The following is a 22,823-nucleotide window of genomic DNA, read 5'->3' on the forward strand; positions in this document are numbered from 1 at the left end:
AAAATGTGCGCCTTGGCGTTGTACAGGTTGGGAATAATGCATTAGATAGTAATCCTATTGAGTAGGGTAAAAAAAACAAAACATTGTGGTCGAGAACCTCATTGCTCCGACACACACGCACACACACAAATAAGACAGCAACTTATATTGATCATCTTAAAAGGATATGCCACATTACAATAATGAGATTATTCGAAACCCCCAACAGATGGATGATTTTTACTGCCTTCATAAGGGCTCAGTTCCCGGTGGCTCAACCCCCCCGGCCGGTGGCGCAGGGCTGCCGTACAGTACGATGGACACACACACGCACACACAGCACAACATTCGCAACCGCGCATGATGCATCCGTTAAATTCTCATTCTCTCCCCTAGCCGTGCAGAATGAAACGCAAGGCTGCCTCATTCCACGTGTGCCGCTTGCTCGTTCTACTCGGGACCGGTGGTGTGAAATCGGAACGGTGCCGGCTGTGATGACCCGAGCAGCTGGTCCATCCATGCGAGTCAATACTGATCAAACACGCTTGATAATGCGCACTGGGAGTCCATTCCCTTCACCTGTCTGTGCAGATTTCACAGACGTGGTGAATCACTGGAAATAAATTGTGTTTATTGGAAAAAAAAAAAAAAAAAGAAAAAAAAAAAGACACCATATAAATTCCTGATACATTTCCCACTTGATTCATCGAAAAAAAACGTATGCCGCATATAACATCATGCATTTATTTATGCACGGAAAGCTTTCTTGCAGAGTCTTCTTTTGTTCCACGTGAAGCTGATAATCTTGCAAATGGCTACACGATCGACTCATAATTGAAGCTTGGCCCCCGGCCTGACCCGTTTTCGCAGCTCTCAGCTGAAGAGATCAAGCGCCGATACGACGCCTCGGCGCCGCGTGTCAATGCGCCCGCTGTGACCTTTGGGCCGAGGGAAAGCCGATCCATGGCATTGACAGCCTCCCGCTCATTAGATCCACTCCATTAAACACCTTATGCATCTGTCCGTAGGCTGCGGCCTTTGGGTTGGGGGGCGCAATGGTGGCGCTGGGCCGCAGGATTCTTTGCAGCACCAGGCAAGCCAAACTGAGAAATACAGTCAATCGGCATTTTTCGGGCTTTTCCAGACTCGCCAACGCAGTGAATGTTCATCTTTACCACCTCGGGGATTCTTTTCGAAATCCCCTTGAAGCCGGTTCGGCTTAGCAATGTGACGTTTGGTGGGTATGTCCATCGCGAGTTGACAACGTCTCACGTTGGCCATTTCCCGATGTGCATCCGTGGAGATTTTCTGCGATTGCTCCCAAACGTGATTGTGAAGAGTGTTTGTTTGAAAAATGTTGTTTGATGAAGGTCCCGCACTTGAGATTGGCTCAGGAAGGGACCTTGCAATTTTGGTGTAAATCCAGATTTAAGTGTGATATACTTAATTTGTCTGGGAATACTGTATGCGTGAAGTAGCTTATATACATAAAAAAAAAAAAAAAAAAAAAAAAACTGGCATTGTTAAGTCTTTGTGGTAAGGTTGCAAAGAGTTGGATAAATTGCAGGTAAATATCCATGGGAGGTTAAGATGTGGAATTTTGGAAATATGACAATATTTGGCTGTTACCGTTTAGTCCTAAATTAACACTCCATTGCCAGTGAATCATGCTAACGCCGTGGCTAACGTCAGCTCGTGTACGGCGTGAATGCTAGCTTAGTATTGCTAGCTTAGCATTGCTAGCGCAGCTATTTTTGGAAGCTGGATATGAGTTCTCTGCCAATTTGAGAATGGCGCTCGAGCACTTTCGTGAGGGGTGTGGCCTCGGCGGGAGGATTAGCGAAGTGAGGCTAGGTTCGAATCTTGCTAGCAGTTTTAACATTGCATACGCCGCCCTTTACTGCGAATTAATGGGATTTTAATTGGTCATTTGATGGGAAGGTATCAGATAAAGATAAATAAATAAATAAAATCAATTAAGCAATTGCTTGTAACTTGAAAAATGATTTTAGTCATTAAGCTGAAATACTTTTTTTCAGCTATATTTATGTTTGCAATTGCAAGTCAACCTTCAATTTTGTAAATTTTGGTTGTTCCATTAAATTCCCATGGAAAGTGTCCAACTTTCGCAACCCTACTTGGTGGAGGTCTGGGCTCTACTAAGTGCAATTATTGTTCCATGAAGGTGTCAGCGGAAATATTGCTTGTTTAAAAAAAACCCAAAACAACAAAAAACAAAAAAACAGTGTCTGTGCTTTTATGTACATGACAGAATCAACAGTCACTGTTGACTAAGCGTATGATGCTGTGTTTGATCGCGAGTTCTCATTCGGAGGAGGTGGAGTTGATCCGGATGTGACCCTGTGGAACGGTGGAGTCCCCCGATGGCTCGGTGGCGCCTCTTTTCTTCAGGGCGCGCTCGTCCGTCACCGACATGGAGCGAGAGAACATAGACGAGGTCGGAGCTCCTGAAAGAATCAAATTGAGATTTGTCATGAATATTACGGCGCAACAGAGAAGGATATTTGCCGATATTTGGCAGAATAAAATTCTGATCACGGTTATTTTAATTAATGAAAACTACCGAAATAACGAAAACTAAAATTGATCAACAACTTTGAGGTTGATTTTTAGACATATTTATTGTGGTGTTAGCACGGCCGTTAGCCGGAAGCGACGTCATCTAGTGGCAGCCAATAAAAAAACTGCCATCAGATGACGTCACTTTGAGATGACGAGCTAGTAATAGCGCGTAGACGTTCAAATCGACTTCCGTCCTTATAGCGAAAGGATTTGTATTTTTATTTTTTTGTGTGACAGGGTTGCTCCCATCCTTCTCAAAGTTGCTTTGTGCCAGTAAAAATGATACAGACAAAAAGTGACAAAAGTCCCATTCAACTACTTGGAAGTCAATGTTTCATCAAGAGTTGTGAACATTTTTTATTAGGATCAAATTCTTGCCCAGTGCTGCTTTAAAATGTCACATTCGTATGGTCTCTCTAAATGGTGGATTTTCATTTTAGCAAAAATGTTTCAATAAATTTTTTTATCAAGGTTGAATTCTTGCCCAGTGCTGCTTTAATGTGAAAAAAAAAAAACAAGTGTCAAAAGTCGGCCGATTTTTAGCCCACTTTTTCCAATTTTAAAAGAGCTAATATTGGCCTATTAAATCGTCCGTTCCTTCGATTGTGTGTGAGGAGATTGGATCTGACTCACATAAATAGAAAGCCACATGAGAAATGACCAGTTTCCAATTTACTCAAGTACAATCAAGATAAGTGCTGGACACTTAAGATTGCCATTAGTTGAACCCCCTTTTTTTTGCTATTAAAGCCCACTCATTAATATCCTTGCTGGGGGGGGGGAGCCTATCCCAGCTGACTTTGAATGCGATACGGACTACACCCTCGACTGGTCGCCGGTCAATTCATGGGCACATAGCGACAGACAACCCTTCACTCTGGCATTCACACTGCCACAGAGTGTGAATAGAACCCAAGTCAGGCGAGTGAACGGCTCCACGCTATTTCGCACAAGCCAACTTTTTTATTTTTTTATTTTATTTTTTTTTACGACTCGCCGGAGTAAAATGACATCCATTTCATTTTATTACGTTGGATGAATGAAATTAAAACCACTAATGTGCCTGTGCGCTGTGCTGGAGAGCCACGCGCTAGCAACAGCAGGCGAGTGGTGGAGGCGCGTGGCGAGCTGCAGCCCGTTGAGCAATGACTGCAGATTTGTTGCACCTTGAAGTCTCATCATCACACACACGCACACGCACACACATACACACACACCCACACAAGGGAGGGGGGGGGGATGGTGAGCGAGAGAGAGGCCACACTGGGATTTCTACCTCTGATATTGCTTACATCAAGACAGTGGTGGGAACTCCACTTAAGGAGAATTTTCAGGGATCTGTGCTGCCCTTTGAATATTTATTTTTCCGAAGACTTTTTACTTTTACTCTTTGTATTACAAAGAGAGGGAGACGATTCAATGGGATAGGTTAATTGAACTGTTCCTTCTCTGTGGACGTTCTGTATGAACGAACTAACGGCCGTTAAGAAACTCAAGTTGTTTGTTTACATTCAAACTTCAGTTTTTCAGCAGCGATGGGGAATTCAGGTCCAGAAAGTAAAAAGCATGCCACAGTCATTTATTTTATTCATCATTTTTTTCTTATTATTCTTGTTATCATTACGATGATCATATTTGTTGTTTGATGCTTTCTCCTAATGACGGCACATTGTTACAAACGTGGTTGTTCTTTACCTGCTCTACAAATAAAGTTGAGGCGAGCTGAGTTATGCTTGATGTTGTCGGCTGTATTCCGTGCGAATACGTCCTGCCTTTCAAAAATTCTGAAAAGCTGCGAAGAAAGGTGCATTTTTCCAACTGATTGATCACTTGAGCATTTTTTTTTTTTTTATGTTGTTTTGATTTTTGCTTGTTCATCCTTTCAGAATTTAACTTAACTGTCCCATCATTTCTTTTTCCTTTCATTTCAAGCATTTTGTAAGTTAACAAAAGAGGCAATGTAATTTGTGTGCAGAAATTTAGTCCACTGGGCCAAGTTATCAAAACGGGAACAAAACCTAGGTACATTCCAGTTTGTACTTTTAGATTTTATTCCAGTGAAGGAGTGAAATCAATTCTGCTTTTGCCACCTCTGCATTGGGATGAAGTTGACAACACTAACCAGCAGGGGGCAGGTCATGCACACACACAAACGCACACGCGCGTACACGCGCGCACGGGCAGCAGGTCTGACATTTGCGGCAGCAGTGCTGCAATGTCTGCTTATTTACGTGGTGAAGGCCTGGTGACGGCACAAGTTCACCAGGTGGCTGCATTACACTGGTTATCAGAGCCACGCCGCGGCATTCTAACAACCCTCCAAAGCTCCGCCCCCCCCCCCACACCTGACTCTCTGTTCCTCGCGTTGCCAAAATGCCTCCTGACTGCTCTTGCCTCTCGATGTTGCTCCCTCGCGCGCGCGCGCGCAGACGCACAGCAGCCATCTGGGAAAGTGCAGCACCCAAGCCTCTATTCAGCATCACAGTTATTAATTCACACCACAATGTCGTCGCACTGACAGCACGGCAGAAGAAATTCAGCCTTGATGTAAATTTCTAATCGTTTAAATATAATGCATCTAAGCTAGTGTTGTGATTAGTGCGGCGTACAACCTGTGCTACTACGTTTTTCAAATCCACTTAAAAACCCAGTAAAGTGAATTTGAGATTTGTTTGTAAATACATTATACACGATTGAAGATAATCGCTGAAAAGACTCAAATCTATGGAGTACTTACTTTTTAAGTTTTCCTGGGTGATTGCATGAGTCACCCGTCGCCCATTTTGACAGAAAATGAGCACCGTGCAGTTAACTAGCTAGCTATGGCGACACCGCAAAATGCTAATCCCTTCGGATAGCCCGCTAAGCGTGGCTTCTTTAGAGCGCCTCGTTGTTGGCTGTGAGTTCATGCTCGGAAAAAAAATTTGACAGTTGGCGCGTGGACTGGGGCTTTGCGCTGGTCTGGCTGCTTTAGAGCGCCTCGTTGTCGCAGCGTGGAACAGCACCTTTTCACATTGCAGCCACTGGGGGCAAACATATTTTTGCAACTCAAACATGTCGTTATGTGTAGGCATAACAAATACAAACTGCCTCTACCTTGACATAGTAGCATCCATTTCTCAGGTTGTAGTGGTAACTTTTGATTGACAGTTGAGCGGGACGTGGTTTTAGCCCATTCAACGGATGCGCCCCCAACATTTGAAAGTGGAGATAACGACTTGATTTCTCATATTATTAAGCCTCAATTTATGTACTTTTTTTTTTTTTTGCTTGTTTGTAGCAACACTCCTCATTGTCATGTGCCAAATTTAGGAGACTTTGTTTTCACTTTAGCGGCACTAAAAATGCAAAAATGCTCCAACTCGATGTATCCCACCTACCTCCTTCCTGTATCTCACCTGCGTTTTGTTTAACTTTGATGTTAGTCTTCTGTTGCATCATCTGCTCGTACTGTCGCACCTCCTCCAAGCTCAGCCCTATGAGTGGAAAATACATACACACACTTAGGGGTGGGCGATCTGGCAAAAATATCAAATAGCGATTTTTTTTAGAAATCAAATCACGATTTTATCATGATTCTTTTTTTATCTCGTTTTTTTTTAAGGCTAATCTGCACATTTCTGACCATTTTCCTCATGTTAATCATATAAAACAGATTTAACATTTGTATAAAACTGCTTAACCCAGGTGATGACTTGCTTTAAATTTAGCGGGGACTCGACTTGACTTGCTTGATTTTTGCCACAGGACTTGCTAGAAACTTGAAAGTTTGGACTTGAGACTTCCTTATGACAAAAAACTTGCAAATACTGTTTGTGACTTAGGGCCACCTCTGTCTGACACTGTGTGTGTCCAAGCTCTTGCCAGTGGAAAAACATCAGTCCCGAAAATGAAATGGAGAAGTGGCATTATAATCATTCTTTCACTATAAGAATGAATCCTTACATTGTCATCAAGGGATGATGAAAATAAGAATCCATTCATGGAAAAATCTGCTCATTCAGTCCATTCATCTCGTCAACCGACCCAATTTTGGGGACATTTTTTTGTCTCTCTGCTTAACCTGGTAAACCCATCATTAGCTAGAGTTAGCTAGAAGCTAAACTAGCTTCACTTGGGACTCATCAGACCACATCCTCCATAGTCCAATTTTTACGCTGCACTCAACAAAATGGATCCCCTCCACCCTATTAGCCTCACAAAAAGTGTTGTTGTTTTTTTTTCCTTAAGGCTACACAGCTGTTTATTCCCAACCCCCTGAGTTCTCTTCACATTGTGTGTGTGGAAACGCTCTTATTTTCCCATAATAATGTTCTACCGCAGATTTTTTTTTAACATTTGATTACAGCAAGACTCCAAGTAATGACCACATTGCTTTCTCCTCGTGGCTCACGACTATTCATCTGGGTTTTGCATAATGCGTTGGTGTGTGCAGTTTTTGACCCAATTCTAGAAGAACATATGGAGACAGAACACTGCCATTAAGTTTTGACATTGAAAAAAATATCTGGGATTGTAGAGGAACGGGGAAATGAAATGAAATTGTAGAGAAATGTTTTGAAACAAAAACAAGTACTGGCACTGAAAAAGAAATCTATCACTCTGCTACACATATGTGTGTGTGCGTGTATATATTATAATATATCGTCGCTTTTCTAAATTTTTTCCCCCATTTTCTTTTTTTTTTTTTTACATGAATCATGTTTCTGCGTTACAGACATCTCATTATAGTGAAAATGTCCTTTAATGTTTTTCTTTTCTTAAAACAATCCGCTGCCTGTGCACTGTTCAGGAGCCCTTGAGCAAGGCACCGCACCCCACTTGAAGACACCGTGACATCTCTCTCCCCGAGTACATGCCGAGCTGTGCGTCCCGTTGTGCATGCGTGTAGGGATGTAATGCATGGAATGCAACACTCTAATAGAAAAGGGCATCATTTGAATTTGCCCAGAGGGATCATAAAGAATGGCTGATTATTATTCCAATTACTATGAACATCTTTTCCACGGGGTATGATTCCCACATGGTTGCGTAGGAAACGACACGCTGCTCACTGCATCGGTTCGAGTTAAATAAAGTTAGTCTCTGAAGTAATTATCCCATTCAATTTTTGGAAAAATATTTGTTTTTTTAAGGAGGGAGTCAACGCAAACATCATTTTTTTCAAGAATGTGTTCTATGCAAGCCCACTAGTTGAAATAGGGCATTCGGATAAATATTGCGTTTGTGGGATAAGTGTTAATCCACTCGTTTTTAGCCATCTCTGGAGGCGGCCATTTTGTCTTCCGTCGACTGAAAATGACATCACAACTGCTCACGACGACCAATCGCGGCTCAGATTCAGAAAACAGCCGTGATTGGTCGTTGTGAGCAGTTGTGATGTCATTTTCAGTCGACAGAAGACAAAATGGCCGCCCCCACAGATGGCTAAAAACCGAGTGCATTTTGCCGCTTAATTTACATTCCACAAACGCAAAATTAGTCAGAATGCCGTGTTTCAACTAGTGGGCCTGCTGGGAAAATATTCTTGAAAAAAATATGTTTGGTAGCGACTTTTAAACGAAATCCCCAGTGAATGGATGATCATTGGGTTGCATTAAGGAAGACATACAAGACAAATGCGACAGCAAGTGCACGGTTGCAGGTTGATATCTTCAAATGATGCGTTGTGTGTTCTTTGACCCACCGTGCCATTCGTCCACCCAAGCCACTGCTTGCCTGTGACCAATCAGGAGAATGTCCCGGATGTTCTGATGAAAGCAGAGATAACAAGACAATAAAACTGCATCGGCTGACATTATGTAAGACCCGTAAATGATATCATTCATCGGAACGGAAAAACCTTTGTTCCTGGTTTATTGTTCTTTAAGATAGTTTCCATAATTAGACGCGATAATAGAAGCTGCGCCCTAATTAGTTGCCCGCACGTCACGCACTTCAAGTAATAATGAAGGCTGTGATGAATACTTTTGTTTACCCCATTAAAAAAATAAAATAAAATAAAAATAAAGAAATAAAAAGTCTTGGGTTCATACTGTCATTCTCACAACAACAAGTTAACTGCGGAGGCCATTTGAACTTAACCAAAAGAATTTACCGCATGTTGTAAACAAGTTCCCTGCACAGGATTAAATATGATCGTACCGTACGCTATGTGAAGGTGGAGTCCTTCTTTCCATTTTAGATCACGTTTTTATTCTTTGGCTTCTGACTCAGCGCTATTTTAGTGTTTTATTGTAGTTAGTTAGTCTTTTTGTTATTAATTTATTGTTTTCACACTTCAACGCTTTTGCACTTTGTCTGCAGCAGTTGTGGTCGTTTTCAAGAGCTCTGAATATAAAATTGAGTTGAGTATTTTAACAACCAACGTGATCAGTCCACAACGTTGTGTGCATCCATGTTTATGTTCCGTCAAAGTATGGGACTTATGGCTGCCTGCATTTCCCCATAATACCGATTTTTGCACAAAAAAACAAAAACATCTATAAAAGAACAAGGGCTCCTAATTGCAGTTGAGTAAACGAAGAGTTACAAATTCCAAGTAAAGGATCATTAGGAGACTCTCAATTCAAAATTATGGGTTTTACAAGCAAGTCAGAATTTCGAGTGCGCCTTTTGGTGTAGTACCATTTTGTGCCACAGCATGCCTGGCAGCACTGAGGCCTACTGGAAGACTTGCAGCGTAATTAACAGAAAGAAGAAGACAACGTGCCTTCGGTGTAACACATAACGTATTACAGGAGCAGCTGTTTGAATGTTGTCACATATATCGTCGCTGTCATGTGAAAAACACTTATCTCTAATTTTTTTTCATGTTGTTGTTTTGACACGAATGGCGTGGACAAAAGCGGTAGTGTTTTGACAAAAGTCAACCACATTTCCCATTCGTGCCAGCTCTCGCTGACCTGCAAGTTGGACTGAATTACATTTCTATTTCCAGTGGCTCTGTGAAAGATGAATAGCGATGAGGTCATGAATCTCATTTTGTTCAAACAATACTTTTTTTTTTTTTTTTTTTTGGGGCTTCTGCCATGACACCAGTAATAGCGCGTTTGGATCGACTTTTGTCCTTATAGCGAAAAGAGGAAGTGAGTATGCCGTAAAGAAACTTCAGGACATTTGTATTTATTTTGTGTGCCAGGGTTGCTCCCATCTCCTCAAAGTTGCTTAGTGCCAGTAAAAACGATACAGACCCCCCCTCCTCCCCCCCCAGGGCATGACAAAAGTCCCATTCAACTATTTGTAAGTCAATGTTTCATCAAAAGAGTTGTGAACATTTTTTATTAAGATCAAATTCTTGCCCAGTGCTGCTTTAAAATGTCACATTCCTATGGTCTCTCTAAATGGTGGATTTTCATTTTAATGTTTCAATATTATCACAAAAATGCTGAGCAACGAAGGCCTCACTCCAAACCGATGCATCTGCAGTCGAGCAAATAAACACCCCTGGCTACTAATTGCATTAAAGCGGTAGTTTGACTATGCACACACCAATTAATTCTGTAATGATTGACTTGCTTGCGTCAGCAACATATTGCATATTATGCAGTTAAAGAAGTTAAGAGATGATTAGGGGACCCTCATCCAATTCCACTCGCTGTACATTCGGACGCGTCCGCGTTATATCACGTCATCGTCTTTACGGCCCATCTCATCGTTGGCAGCACGCACAAAAAAAAAAAAAAATAAATAAATAAAATAAAATAATAGACACAAGGGTTCCGGCTCACTCTGTGTATGAAATCCTCCATTTTGGTCTGGAGGCCGTACACCTCGAAGCTGCAGTGCACTCTCTTGTAGGAGCACATGATGGGCTGGTGGTCCTCCCTCCAGCCCTCCTCCAGAGGCCCTCGCTGAGTCTTACTCGACTGCCAGCGAGACAGGTCCTGCGCAGAGCGAACAGAGGTCTTATAAGCGAACGTGCCGAGCCAGCGGAAAAGCCGGCCCTCCGAGGCGCGTGAAGAAGAAAAGTCGGGATTGCGGGCAAGCGGATTGTGCGCGCTACGCAGACCGTAAAGTCTCACTGCGCGCGTCGGCGACTTAAGGGTGATTAAAAATTGCGATTTTAATATTCTCACCGCGCTGTTTCAAGGGTGACTCGATTGGGCTCGTCTTTGTTTTTTTTGTTTTTGTTTTTTATTTTGCTTGCATGTACGATGAAGCGCGGCGGCCGAGGCCTCGACCCGGGCCCCTCGGACTCCTCCGCGAGCTGTTTTGCACGGAGAAGCTCCGCTCTGAAAATAACTTTGGCAGAGTTTGCGCTTTTTTTGGAGCACGCTTTTTTTCCTCTCATCCCCACTCTACCTGCCCGCCTGGCTGCTATCGCTCTTGTACCCCAGCTGAGTAGGAGTGGGAAAAAAAAAAACATACTGTATAATAATAATAAATATATTCAAGCATGTTGTACCGAACATATACCGAACCGAAGTTTCCAAGAAACCGAACCGAAATGTGATTTAGCGTACCGTTACACCCCTACTAGTTACTTAAATCAGACTTACCGCAGTCGGACCCTAACCGAAAAAAAGTGTCAGTGATTTCAACTTGCCAAATAGTGAGCCTCAGACACAGCCGTTGCTTATGCGTTTGTGTAATGTAACTGGACGCACCTCGGATTCTTTGTAGTGCTTTTCGGGTATGGGGTCACTCAGGATATCCAGGAAAGTCACATCCTCTGCAGGTGTGGGCGTGCCGAATATCTGTGTCCAAAACAGATAGAAAGCATGTGAGGAAAAAATACGCAGACTTGAATGATGTCTTTTTGTGTGTTTAAAGGGTGAGGGAAAAGAGAAGTCCCCATCACAGAAGTGCGCTTTGAGCAAAAGTCATCTGGAGTAAGATCAATGATTCCATCCCTGAGATTTTAGTTTGGAGACATTAGGAACCCAATCTGGACCAAAATGTTGAAATTAGGACTTGTTATAAAGATGTCAGCTTGGCCGACGTGCCCTCGCCATACTGAAATCTCATTTTGACATCGCTGCCTTGTTGCACAAGTACAGTGTGCAATAACATACAAAAAGACTGCAAATTGAATTTCCCCTAGGGTACCATTAAAGTAGCAACAAAAAAAAAAAAAAAAAAAAAAAAGGAATGGGAATTACTAGAAATGATATCTTTAGGTTGGTTTGTTTAAAAAAAAAAAAAAAAAAATTCAATGAGACTGGAATCTTGAAACAAAATCGCGCATGAAATCGCAATCGCAATATTGAGGATAAAAAAAAAATGCAATTATATTATTTTTAGACTCGTTCGCCCCTAACTCTTAAACTTCAAGTTCTCTCTCACCTTCGACCATACTCACATTGTCATTGCAGCCATTGTTGTTCTCGAACCGTGTCTCAATACGGATGCTGAACTTGGGGAGGAACGACACCTGAAAGGTGACGACAAGTCAACGAAAACTCATGAAAGGACTCAAACTAAAATTGGCGAATTGAAATGCCCAAAAAAAAAACGAAACCTAATCGAAATCTAAAACTATAATGATACAGAAATTGTCCTTCGTTTTTTTTTTTGGGGGGTTCATTTTTAATGCATTTATTTTTGGTACTACTCTACTGTTTTTATTACATTGCATGACAAATAATCCATATTTTTATAAACAAAAAAACGAACAAAACCTCAACTAAAATGAAGCATTCTTGAAAAAAAATAACAACTAACAAACCTGTTCACATATTAAAAATAAATAAGTGATAAAAACTAAAGCCAAAACTGAACACAAGGAAAAATGAGGACATGTACACGTTAGCCTGAGCTCTGTTGCTGAAGGAGACTTACCGAGTATTCTGTGCGGCAGATGTTCAACATGGGAAAACAAAACAAAAAACGGTGAAACTGCGTTAGCTACTCCCACGTGCGATGTGTGTTAACACACAAATATGTGCAAATATGATCAATAGTTGACGGTACAAACATCTGTCGAAAATAAACACGTGCTGCGTAATGAATGGGTGCGAACGCGCCATTTTGTGGCGAGGCAAACAAACCAACAAGCACCTGTGATGGTGTACGGGTAGAAATTCCAGGCCTTCTCCGTCACATAGAAGAACCGCGGGGCAAACACCTTCGCCCAGGCTGGCAGCTTACTGAAACCGCATCGGGAGGAACGAAGACGGGGGAGTGGAGCAAAACACACGGAGGAAAAAAAAAAAAAAAAGAAATTCAAGAAATGAGTTTCATTGCCAGATTAGCCGCGGGCACCGCTCCTCGCGGCGGTTTTGCTTGAGTGACTCATGATGGAAAGTCATCGTAAAAGCTTGTTCTATGTCGTTGGTAGGAAGCAATCAAAATCATTTTTTTTTTGTTTTTTTTTTTTGGGCGCGTTAATGTGGGAGTCATTAAGTTGTTGTGTCGATTTCCACGCAGTCAAATTCAGTTGAGCGAGGACACCTTTCTTGGAAACTGAAAACTTGTTCAGGTTCTTTTCAGGTCATATTCCACACACTGGCCTACTTAGGGAAGGTTCACACCGCAGGCATATTCAACTCATGTCTGATTTTTTTTTTTTGTCCTTATGTGACCTGTATTTGATTTTTATATGACAGTCTGAGCAGCTCAATTCCGATTTTTTTTTTTTTGATCAAATGCGACCTGGTAATATGATAACACTAAGCATAAGTTTCAATACAAGTGATTCAACAAAAATAATGAAGCAAAAAACTTTAAAAAATGTCCTCTTCAGTAAATTTACTTTTACACATTTTTACATTTTATTTCCTGAAGATACAAAAGGCGGATTGGTCCATGTACAACGTCACTTCTGTCATGAGGGCAGTAAGCAGGTCATTTACTTTAACAATAATTGTTGGAATTGTTACGGTTCTGCTGAGTTAACGGTGCCCACTTGGCCCTAAAAACAAGTTTGTGTGTGTGTGCAATTTCTGGCATGTCTTGAATGATGAGAACAAAATGTCCTTCAGGTTTACACGCTGGAGTGAAGACATTTCACGTATTGCAAGCGATACCTTACTTGACTGCAATGAGTGCCTTTGGGCAGATTTGTAGTCAAGGACTGGGCGGTAAAATTTCAGCATAGAATGTAGCATGCAACTTCTGGCATATCTGAACTAATGAGGACCGAAACTCCCACAAGCACAGAAAGATTAGGAAAATCCTCGGCAGAGTGAACATTTCTTGACTTCTTTAAGAGTTTATTTTAGGATTAGTTGGCGGCCTTAAAGGGGTGATTAGAATGAGAGTTGAGGTTGCTTGAGGTTAATGAATTAGGTGAGATTAAGGGTGGGAAATTAATTTAGCAATTTCCAGGACATTTTGGAGTATCGCCATTAGGTTTATTCACGGCAGCGTCGTCCCCGTCAATTGTTTCCCGTATTCAGCTTCTGATTCACGCACAAACATTCCCAGAAACTGCGCAGGTCACGACAAGTTGGGGGATAAATCAAGAGCGAGAAAATAATGATAAAAATAATCGTGCGATAATAGCCGATTGCATCTCTAATTACACAACATGTACTTGCACTGCAGAATTCGTCATGGCACTATCGCGCAACTGGCCTCAGCATGTCGCTGGCACTTGGACTTTGCATGCAGACGGGTCAAACGTCACTCTGGGAAGGTGTTGTCTTGAAATAGTTTTGCTGCACGCACTCGGCGATACTTGGATCGCAGCTTGTGAAAGTTAGTCATCAAATTAAACACAACTGGATGTCACAATGCCAGAGGTGAGCACCAGAAAAACAGAAACCAAAAAAAGTGCACGGTGACGTTGCCCCGTAGGGGAGAAAAAAAAAAAAAAAAAAAAGAAAAAAAAAGTGTGGTAAGCTTCCTACCTGCTGAGGTAGATTCGTTTCTCTGTCACCTGTCCCGGGCCATGCTGGGGGTGAGTGTCGGCGTCGTTCCTCACCACCTCCACCCCTTCTCCGCTACCGCTCTGCTCGCAGCTGTGCTTGCTGATCATGTACAGCTGCCCGATCTTGTACTGGAGTCGGGGCGAGACGCAGGATTTGAGGCAAGATTTCCCACATTGAAGAGACACAACCAATGTCCGGCCTGCCCGTGGGGACAGGTCGATACTAGGGATGTAACAATTTACCCGAGATCCGATTCGATTCGATTTTCAGTTCCCGTTTTTCGATTCGATTCGATTTTTTTTTTTTTTTTTTTTTTTAAATGCTTGTCTCTGTGCACTAGTGTGGTTCTGAAGCCATCCACAAACGCAACACGCAATGACGTTTTGGCGCAAAAATATAATTTGATCTACACATTCAAAATGTGCTATGCATCTGGAATGAAAAAAACAAAAAAAAACGTTTCAAGGCATCATTTTCGAGATGAATTTAATCGACTCGATTTTCGATTAATCGGGGCGCGTTGATTTAAAATCGATTTTCGATTCATCGTTACATAGCCAATAGTACTAGCGAATTTTTTTCTCCCTTTTTCTAACCAAAACTTGATGAGTTGTAACTGTTTACATCATTCTAATTAGGGACGGGCAATGTGGCGGCGTCTCAAAATGACATATGACACATGTCTTGGCGGGATGACGAATGACGATTCCAGGGAAATGAAAGAGTCTAGTCCAAGCCCCAGTTCCGAAATGTGACCCCAATATTTTTGCCCGGGTAGCATCTGACCGTCCCAGGCTCCACGTCACAATCCCGACCCGATGAAAGCGCGTTTACCCATTTGATTCCCCAAGTGTTTGTAGCTTGTGCATAAAAAAAATATCTTGCTAAATTTAAACTGAGTTCTCTCATTCCGTTTGTTTGCTAAACTTTGAGCGTGTACACAAGAAGATGTTTTATTGTTCTGGCTGGCCGCATTGTTCAATAGCCGCGTGTTTGTCCAGTGGTAGCAAATAAAAGTGCGTCTGATGTTATCATAAACAAATACAGGACATCATTCCGCATCCCTATTCCCCCCCCCTCCCTCCCTTAGTATTTTTTTTATGCTAATAATGATAAAGACTGCATGTGTAAGAGGTCATTGGGGGTGCGGTGTGTGTGTGTGTGTGTGTGTGTTGCTGACACAATCAGTTATCTTTTCAACCTTTCATGAAGTTCAGCTGTGAGACGTTTATATATTTCCCCTCCGATGTTGTTATCCGTTTTTCCTCGGCTCAACATTATTTCTCATTAATACATCGTGTCTACTTTGATTAAAAAAGAGCTTTGTTAGTAAAGGACAAAAAAAAAAAAAAAAAAAAAGCATAGTAAACAAAATGTAATTAATTTCTGTCATACAATGGCAGATGACTAAAACATTATTTTAATTAAAAAAAAAAAAAAAAAAAAAAAGAAGCCCAAAAACTAGGTGAAAAAGGAGACTTGGTGCATCATCCTTCACATGTGACATTTTTACCACACTCCTCCTCCTCTTTGTTGTAATTACTGTCAACACGCAACGTTTACTAACTGGTTATTAAAACAATGTACTTTTTTTTTTTTACAGCAAAGGCAGATTGAGCCTTGTCAAGATGAGCAGATAGATTTCACACAAAAGATTTGGACGTTTGCCATCTTTCAGCTAATCTCAGCGACGTGTGATGTTGAGCAGGCTTGTCTTGCCTTTGAACCGCAAGCGCAAACGCTTAAAAAAGTCGCAAAAAAGTGACTAGTGACTTGGCATCCCGTTTGCTTTCTACAGTTTGGGAGAATAAAGGTGAGGACGGCTTTCCCAAACAGCCAACCTGTCCTTCCTGTGCACGTGTAAATACCATGCGGCGCGGTGACAAAGAAGGAATTTCGGATTCAAGTAAAGCACTACGATTAAAAGAAAAACATTTAACAAAGCTCATGGCGATGGTTTTTTTTCTTTAGAATCGTTAAAAAGACAACATTTGCATAATTATTCAACACTGTCTTTCCACTGGTGGCGACAACCCAATGAAACTATACTTTTATACAAATTATAAATAAATATTCAAACGTAAAATGTTCAATGGCAGATTAATATGAGAGCATCTCTTCATTATACAATTTGTATTTTGATTCCGTAAGTCTACACACCCCTGTTTTCAGAATTAACCAATAACATTCCAAAAATGTGCGTTACGGTGCTAAAAGTGCCTTGGATTAACCCCATATAAAGTTCCGCTGTTCTAGTAGGCTTTTTCTGACATTTTTTAAGATTTATATTATCTAGTATTTGGAACTGTTCATAATTCCCTCTACCAAGATTTGAAGAAAAACAGCCCCAAAGCGTGTTTTCCTGCCACCACCATTCTTCACTGTAGCTATGGTGTTCTTTTGGTGTTGCGTTTGTGCGCCTGTGTTTACTGTGTCCACAGTAATATTGTCCGTCCCTTCTAAAGCCTTTTAAGATCGAGTACTGCCTCCTCCCATACAACAGGGGGATGTTTGCTAAACCTTAAATTGTAATGACATCAACTCAACCGCCTCCTCCCAATCGGCTAAAGGCTATTTACTTTTGTGTGACGTTCTGGGAGGGGTCCTATTTCAGAACATATAGGCTCACTTCATCGGTTAGTAGTACAAACACACAGTTGGGTTATGACCGGGCCCAAGAATGTGACCTGTGTCACTCCAGAGTAAAGCTTACATTTAACAACCCTAGCGTACAGATAATGGATGGATCAACAAATGGCTAACGCCAAGCATATCTCTTGGAATTAGGAGCAAAATTTCAGCATGTGTTTCGTCGAACCATAAAACGAGGTGTGGGAACGATAATCGTTTTTTTCGCCGCATCGTTCGACATATTAAAACGATTCTGAATCGATTCATAGGTATTGATAATCGATATTGAATTTGAAAAAAAACAAACTAAAAGCGCGCGCAAGCGATTACGTGTGTTTGTACGTCAGACGTCTGCGGTAAGCTAAGCTAATACGTGACAAGATGGCGGAACAAGCAAAACCTCATGCGAGCGGAGCCAAGTCAAAGTGTGAAATATAAATCCTTGCTCTTCCTTGAGTTTTTTGTTTTAAAAAAAAAAAAGGTACCAGTGTTTTACATGGACTATAAAATGTAAACCAATGTAGGGATGCATTGTAATTGGAATCAAATCGAATCATAAGCCTCTGAATCGGAATTGAATCGAATCGTGAGCCTCAGAATCGGAATCGGATCGAATCGTGAGGTACTTGCAGATTGCCACCCCTACTTAAAACATTTCCCAAATATGTTTCGGAGCTTTAGACAAGGTGGAGGGAATCATGGACAGTTCCAAATATCAGTCAGTGATAGCACAAAACCGTCAGGCTGCTGCTAGGAAGCAAAAAAAAAAAAAAAAAAAAAAAAAAAAAAGAAGTGAGGAAAAGCAAACTAGAACATCTGAAATGTATTTAGTGTCAATTAGAGCACCTTTGACTCCCATTTAACATGAATCACAAATATCAGTGGGTGTGCACACTTGTGCAACCACGTCATTTGAGTTGTTTATTTTTAAAAAAACCAAAAGATTATGTAAAAGATCTTGGAAAGATTACGTCGATAATATTAGACGGCATAATTTTGTCCACTTCCTCATCATGTTTCTGCTCTGACGTAGTTTCTCCAGTTCTGCGCCGTCATTTTGATTGACAGATTGGATGTTAATGTTATTTATCCCTCTGATCGATTTTGAAGGAAGAAAAAATAACACCATGAAAGTAGTGTATTTTTCTGTTAAAGTCAGGTGTTTTTGAGTAAAGAAATAATACTATTGAGGATTTTTTTTTAACTCATTCACTGCCAACAACATATTTATTTGTCTTTTCACAGTCCAGCCATTCAATCCCAGGAATTTATTTATATTTTTTTTTCATTTTTTTTTTTTTCAAACGTTAGGGTAAAAGAGGGTCTGAAAATCTCTGGCAGTGAATGAGTTAAGAAAAAAAAAAAAAATCATCTGCACATCTCAGAAATGGAAAAAAAAAAAGTCTTGCGCTTACATTGTGATTCATAGACTATGACAGATTATGTTAGGAGATTATTAGGATTAATATTAGTGATCGTAGTATATCGGTAATCAAATCACATCAATTGTTCATAATTACATCCACGTTTTTTTTTTTTTTTTCTCATCGGTGTGCTTTAAGTGCAATCGTTTCTGTTTGGCCTTTATATTGAGATTGACAGAAGAATGAGCTGTTGATACAAGCTTTGGTCGACATACCTTACACATGTTGCTCATGCGTAACAAGCACCTTGGGGCTTGTGCGTTTGTACGAGACGTCGTGTAAATCAGTTGGCAAATTGGACGCTCAGACTCTGTATTTCCTAGCTTAGAAGCCGCGCTGAATGTGAGCGGCCAGCATTGTGTGTGTGTGTGTGTGTGTGTCGCGGCCCAGCTCAAGTGTTGTTCAAGTCCATAGCTCATACCGGCACATCAACTGCGCACCTTTTAAATTCCGTGCAGAGGATATAAAGACGGGCGCTAAGTGCCCTGATGTGACAGCGTCTTAAATGAGCTGCAGTCATTCTTAGATTACTTTCAAGCCAAGGAGGATTTGCTGCAGGATGACGCTTCTGTGAGCTACACTGATACAGTAAATCCCATCTTGGGCCGCTGTCATTTTTAACAGGTAAAACAAGGAGGTGGGGGGGGGGGAGTGGGGGTATTAGGAGGCAACCGGGACATTCCTTTCAAAGAGCAACTAGGAAGAAAACATGCTCATCCCCGCGGCGTCCCACCCTTCACCACGATCGACTTTGTACATAAACTTGCAGGGTCAAAGCTTTGTGTGTTTGCGTCTGGGGTATCGCCAAACCGTAAACCGGTCCGACTCGTTTGCAACCGTGCAGCGTGCGGTGCTTCAGTACGCTTAGGAAGAGGAAACAGATGGCGGGGGAGATAATGTGTGAGATAACAACAATGTTGTGATGCATGCTGGCCAGGTGTTTGGCGTCAGCACTGCCAATCAAGTGGCAAATCCTCCCGGAGCAAATAGTTTGACTTTCTTGGGCAAAGTTATGTCATATATTAGTCTGCATTGCTAAAAGTGCAATAGGAAGTAAATACAGTCGCACCAAGAGGTATATTTGAGCTAGCTCGTAAATGGATGTACTGTTTACAGTTGAAAACATTTTGGGTATGTATTTTTAATGAAGGAAAAATAGTGCTGTATGGTTTAAACATGATAAAAGACAATGGAAAGGAACTGCTTTTTATAAAGTGGATTTTTTTCTGTATGAACTGTAACAGGTCTGGCCGACTACGGAGAAAAAAATAATAGTCACGATTATTTTGATGTTGAAATCACAACAATTGAATATTTATTTATTTCGACAACGACTTTTAAAAATATAATTCGAAAGAACAACCAGAATATCAATTAGTAACATATTATATTAAAATAACAGCAATAACAACAATGAATAAGAATCTGTTCCTGCCTTGGCCTCTTGGGGCAATGTGGTGTCTACACACAATAAGATAAAAAGAGTAGAAGAAAGTTGTGATTAATCTTCATTAATATAACTCGTTGTTCACAAATTAGGAGGAATATATGCCTTTGAGTATTGCTGTATTACCTGTCTAAATGTATTACTACAGCAGAAGTGTGTGAATATTCATAATTTGAAGGAATATTACTCCCGGAACTCGGTGCTAATTTCCGGCTAGCCTATCAATAAGATTTTACATTGACTGCTAGCATTAGCACTGGCGATGTTTCGAAAGCGCAGTAGGCCTACAGGAAGTCCTCGAGTTATGACGTACTCGACCTGCGACGTTTGGACTTTACGACGCCTGTGCCTCTTCCGCCATTTTGTCCCCAGCACTAGAGTGCTTCTGCTTAGCTAGCGCATAGTGCTTGTCTTTGTTTGTGCCCTCCCCTCCTCCTTCTCCATCCACGTCTCAGCGGTAATGGTAAGGACAGCATCTTATTTATTTTTTTTATTTTAATTTATTGTGACGTCTTCCAAAGACACAACGTCAGACGTTACTTTAGTTATCTCCTTTTTATTATTACAACAAGGCTACTGTGGGCCCTAGCCGACGCCAACCACAGAGCAACAAGCGTTCCGTCATGAGCGCACACGGAGGCCCCTCTTCCGTCCTTTCTCCGCTCTCACTCGAAGCACAAATGTCACCATGCCAACACAGATAACCCAATTCATTACAGTATTTTAGATTTTTTTAATACAAAGTATTTTGACGTGAATTTCAACTTTAACGGTGAACTCCGACTTACATTGCTAGCGTAGGAACTTAACTCTGTTCGCAAATCGCGGACTTCCACAGCGGAACCTCGAGTGACCAGCGACAATTTTTACGAGCTTTTCAAGTGACGCACAAAGTCTTTGTAGAAAAACTGCCTCTAGTTAGGGATCAGTGCTGTGCTTCTCACGCTATGTAGCCGTAATTAGCTCAGTGCTAAATGCACCGCGATAGTTGTGCTACATTATCTGAATTAATTAGACCACAGATTGACTTTAAAGGTTACCGCTTGTTGCAAACGCCCAGAAAACCCCACATACAACTCGATGTCTTCTCTCGCCTCATTGTGGACATCGACTGGGTAGGTCCGGATTGTATTTCATCCATTTTAGAGACAGTAGCGCTCATCCTAATGGGGATCGCAGGTGAGCTATTCTAACCGAACAATTCATTGAATTCAAATCAACATCGCAAAGTAGTAGAATGCAATTTTCAAATCACAAAGGATACAATTTCAAAAATTAAAAAAAAAAACAACTTCATTTCGGTCCGTAGGCTTTATGTATTCTATATTTATTTATTTACAGAGTGCTTTGATAAATTCAGTGCGCAAGAAGTGCAGTCCGCGTTTGCATGTCATTGCTTCGTGAAACACGAGAAGTTGGAAGTGATGACGCCACACATTTGTTATTGTTGTTTGTTATGTGGGCGATTGATGACTTACTGACTGACTCGCACCACAATTGTTTGGTCGAAATTTGTGGAGTTGTTCAAAGACGGGAATTCAAAGTGTTTTTCGTAAGTTTAGCAACTCTAAAAGTAGATCAACTGTCTTTCATATCAATTGATGGTTCATTTGATTTTTAGGCTAAGACTGACATAACAAATATTTATGTATAATAAATATGTCTTGGTGTGTTGGTTTGAAAAAAAAAAAATACATGGGAAGAGCAGTTTGAAAAAAATGATCACATAATAAAGTAATTCAATTGCAGTCGTAATATGGAGAGGGAAAAATTGCCATTGGATTATTTTTCAAAATGTTCAGCCCTTATGTGGAAGGAAACTGAAGACTGACAGAAAGTCCAGAGAATTTGAACCCCCAACCGCAGAACTCTGAGGCAAACGTGCTACCCACCAGTTACACAAAAAGTGTTAATTCATTTATTGATATTTTGCTACTTTTGTGCGAAGTTAGTCAATTCCTGAAAAATCTCGGAATAGGGCAACGAAAGCGAAACATAAACACGACTAAATAAACACTACAGTATATGGAAAAACCCTTCAACCCTTGACAAAGTTTCAGGGCGATGAGTTGAGTTTTTTTTTTTTTTTTTTGCGTAATCCTGCCAAGTAACACCAACAGTTCTGAAAGCATCCCCTTCCTTGGCAGAGGTAATAAAAGTTCACGTCTGAGAAGTGTGAGCAAGACAGACACACTTACCTCATCCACAGTTAGTGGCATGCATATGCGGTACTCTTTCACCAACATGCTGCTGTTTTTCTTTTTTTTTTTTTGGGTACGGTGTTTGGGTAGCTCGCATGCAGACGGGCTTTGGCACGCCAGTGACCTCTCCGGACACGCTCCTCTTCTGTTTTTTTTGTTTCTTTTTGTTTTGTTTTTTTTTCCTCCCCGCTGTCGTCAGAGCTCCATGTACTTGTTTCAGTCAGTGAGTTTGTCGTCTTACTCCGTGAAGGTCTGCATTTAATTTAACTTTCCAGTGTTGGTTTTCGGCAGTTTCCTCCGCCTTCCTGCTCCTCTGTGGTTTTTTTTTTTTGTTTGGGTTTTTTTTTTTTTTTTTTTTGCTGCCACAACTGACAGAGAGCCAATTGTGGCAAGCAACCAACTCTACCTGTTCCACTCCTTCGCTCCCACTCGCTGTTTTGTTTGTGTCCTCCCCGGACTTTCCATGTGCGGCGTTTCAGTCTCCTCCCTCGGCGACCTTTGCTGCTTTTCACTTTGCCCTTGCATTCCTTTGCCTGTTTTTTTTTTTTTTTTTTTTTTTTTTTGCTTATCTTTTTCTCTCGTCCTCCCTCCCCCACAGTGCACTCCCCGCCCACTGTACTTTCCTAGTGATTCACCTGTGTCCCCGCCCACTTTCCACACTCTTCTCCCTTCCAGTGGCGGAGCTAGACTTTGATCCATGGGGGGATCAGGATTAAAAAAAAAAAAAAATCAAGATCCATTT

The 22,823-nt window shown here is 41.3% G+C and overlaps 1 protein-coding gene across 1 annotated transcript; it reads right to left on the reverse strand.

The window, feature by feature from the left end:
• Positions 1 to 709: 709 nt before the first annotated feature.
• On the reverse strand, positions 710 to 22,572 carry pitpnc1b (phosphatidylinositol transfer protein cytoplasmic 1b). Its single transcript, XM_086037039.1, has 10 exons — positions 22,079 to 22,572; positions 14,358 to 14,506; positions 12,565 to 12,653; positions 12,346 to 12,353; positions 11,867 to 11,938; positions 11,172 to 11,261; positions 10,293 to 10,448; positions 8,249 to 8,312; positions 5,961 to 6,038; positions 710 to 2,447 (listed from the first exon to the last, which is right to left on the reverse strand). The coding sequence occupies exons 1-10, from the start codon at positions 22,124 to 22,126 to the stop codon at positions 2,305 to 2,307; spliced, it is 897 nt and encodes a 298-aa protein (XP_085893165.1). The 5' UTR covers positions 22,127 to 22,572; the 3' UTR covers positions 710 to 2,304.
• Between the last annotated feature and the right edge of the window lie 251 nt (positions 22,573 to 22,823).

The sequence above is a fragment of the Filicampus tigris genome, chromosome 8 (genome assembly GCF_054856515.1).
Source record: "Filicampus tigris isolate MCC_2025a chromosome 8, RoL_Ftig_1.0, whole genome shotgun sequence".
In the NCBI taxonomy this organism is placed as follows: Eukaryota; Metazoa; Chordata; class Actinopteri; order Syngnathiformes; family Syngnathidae; genus Filicampus; species Filicampus tigris.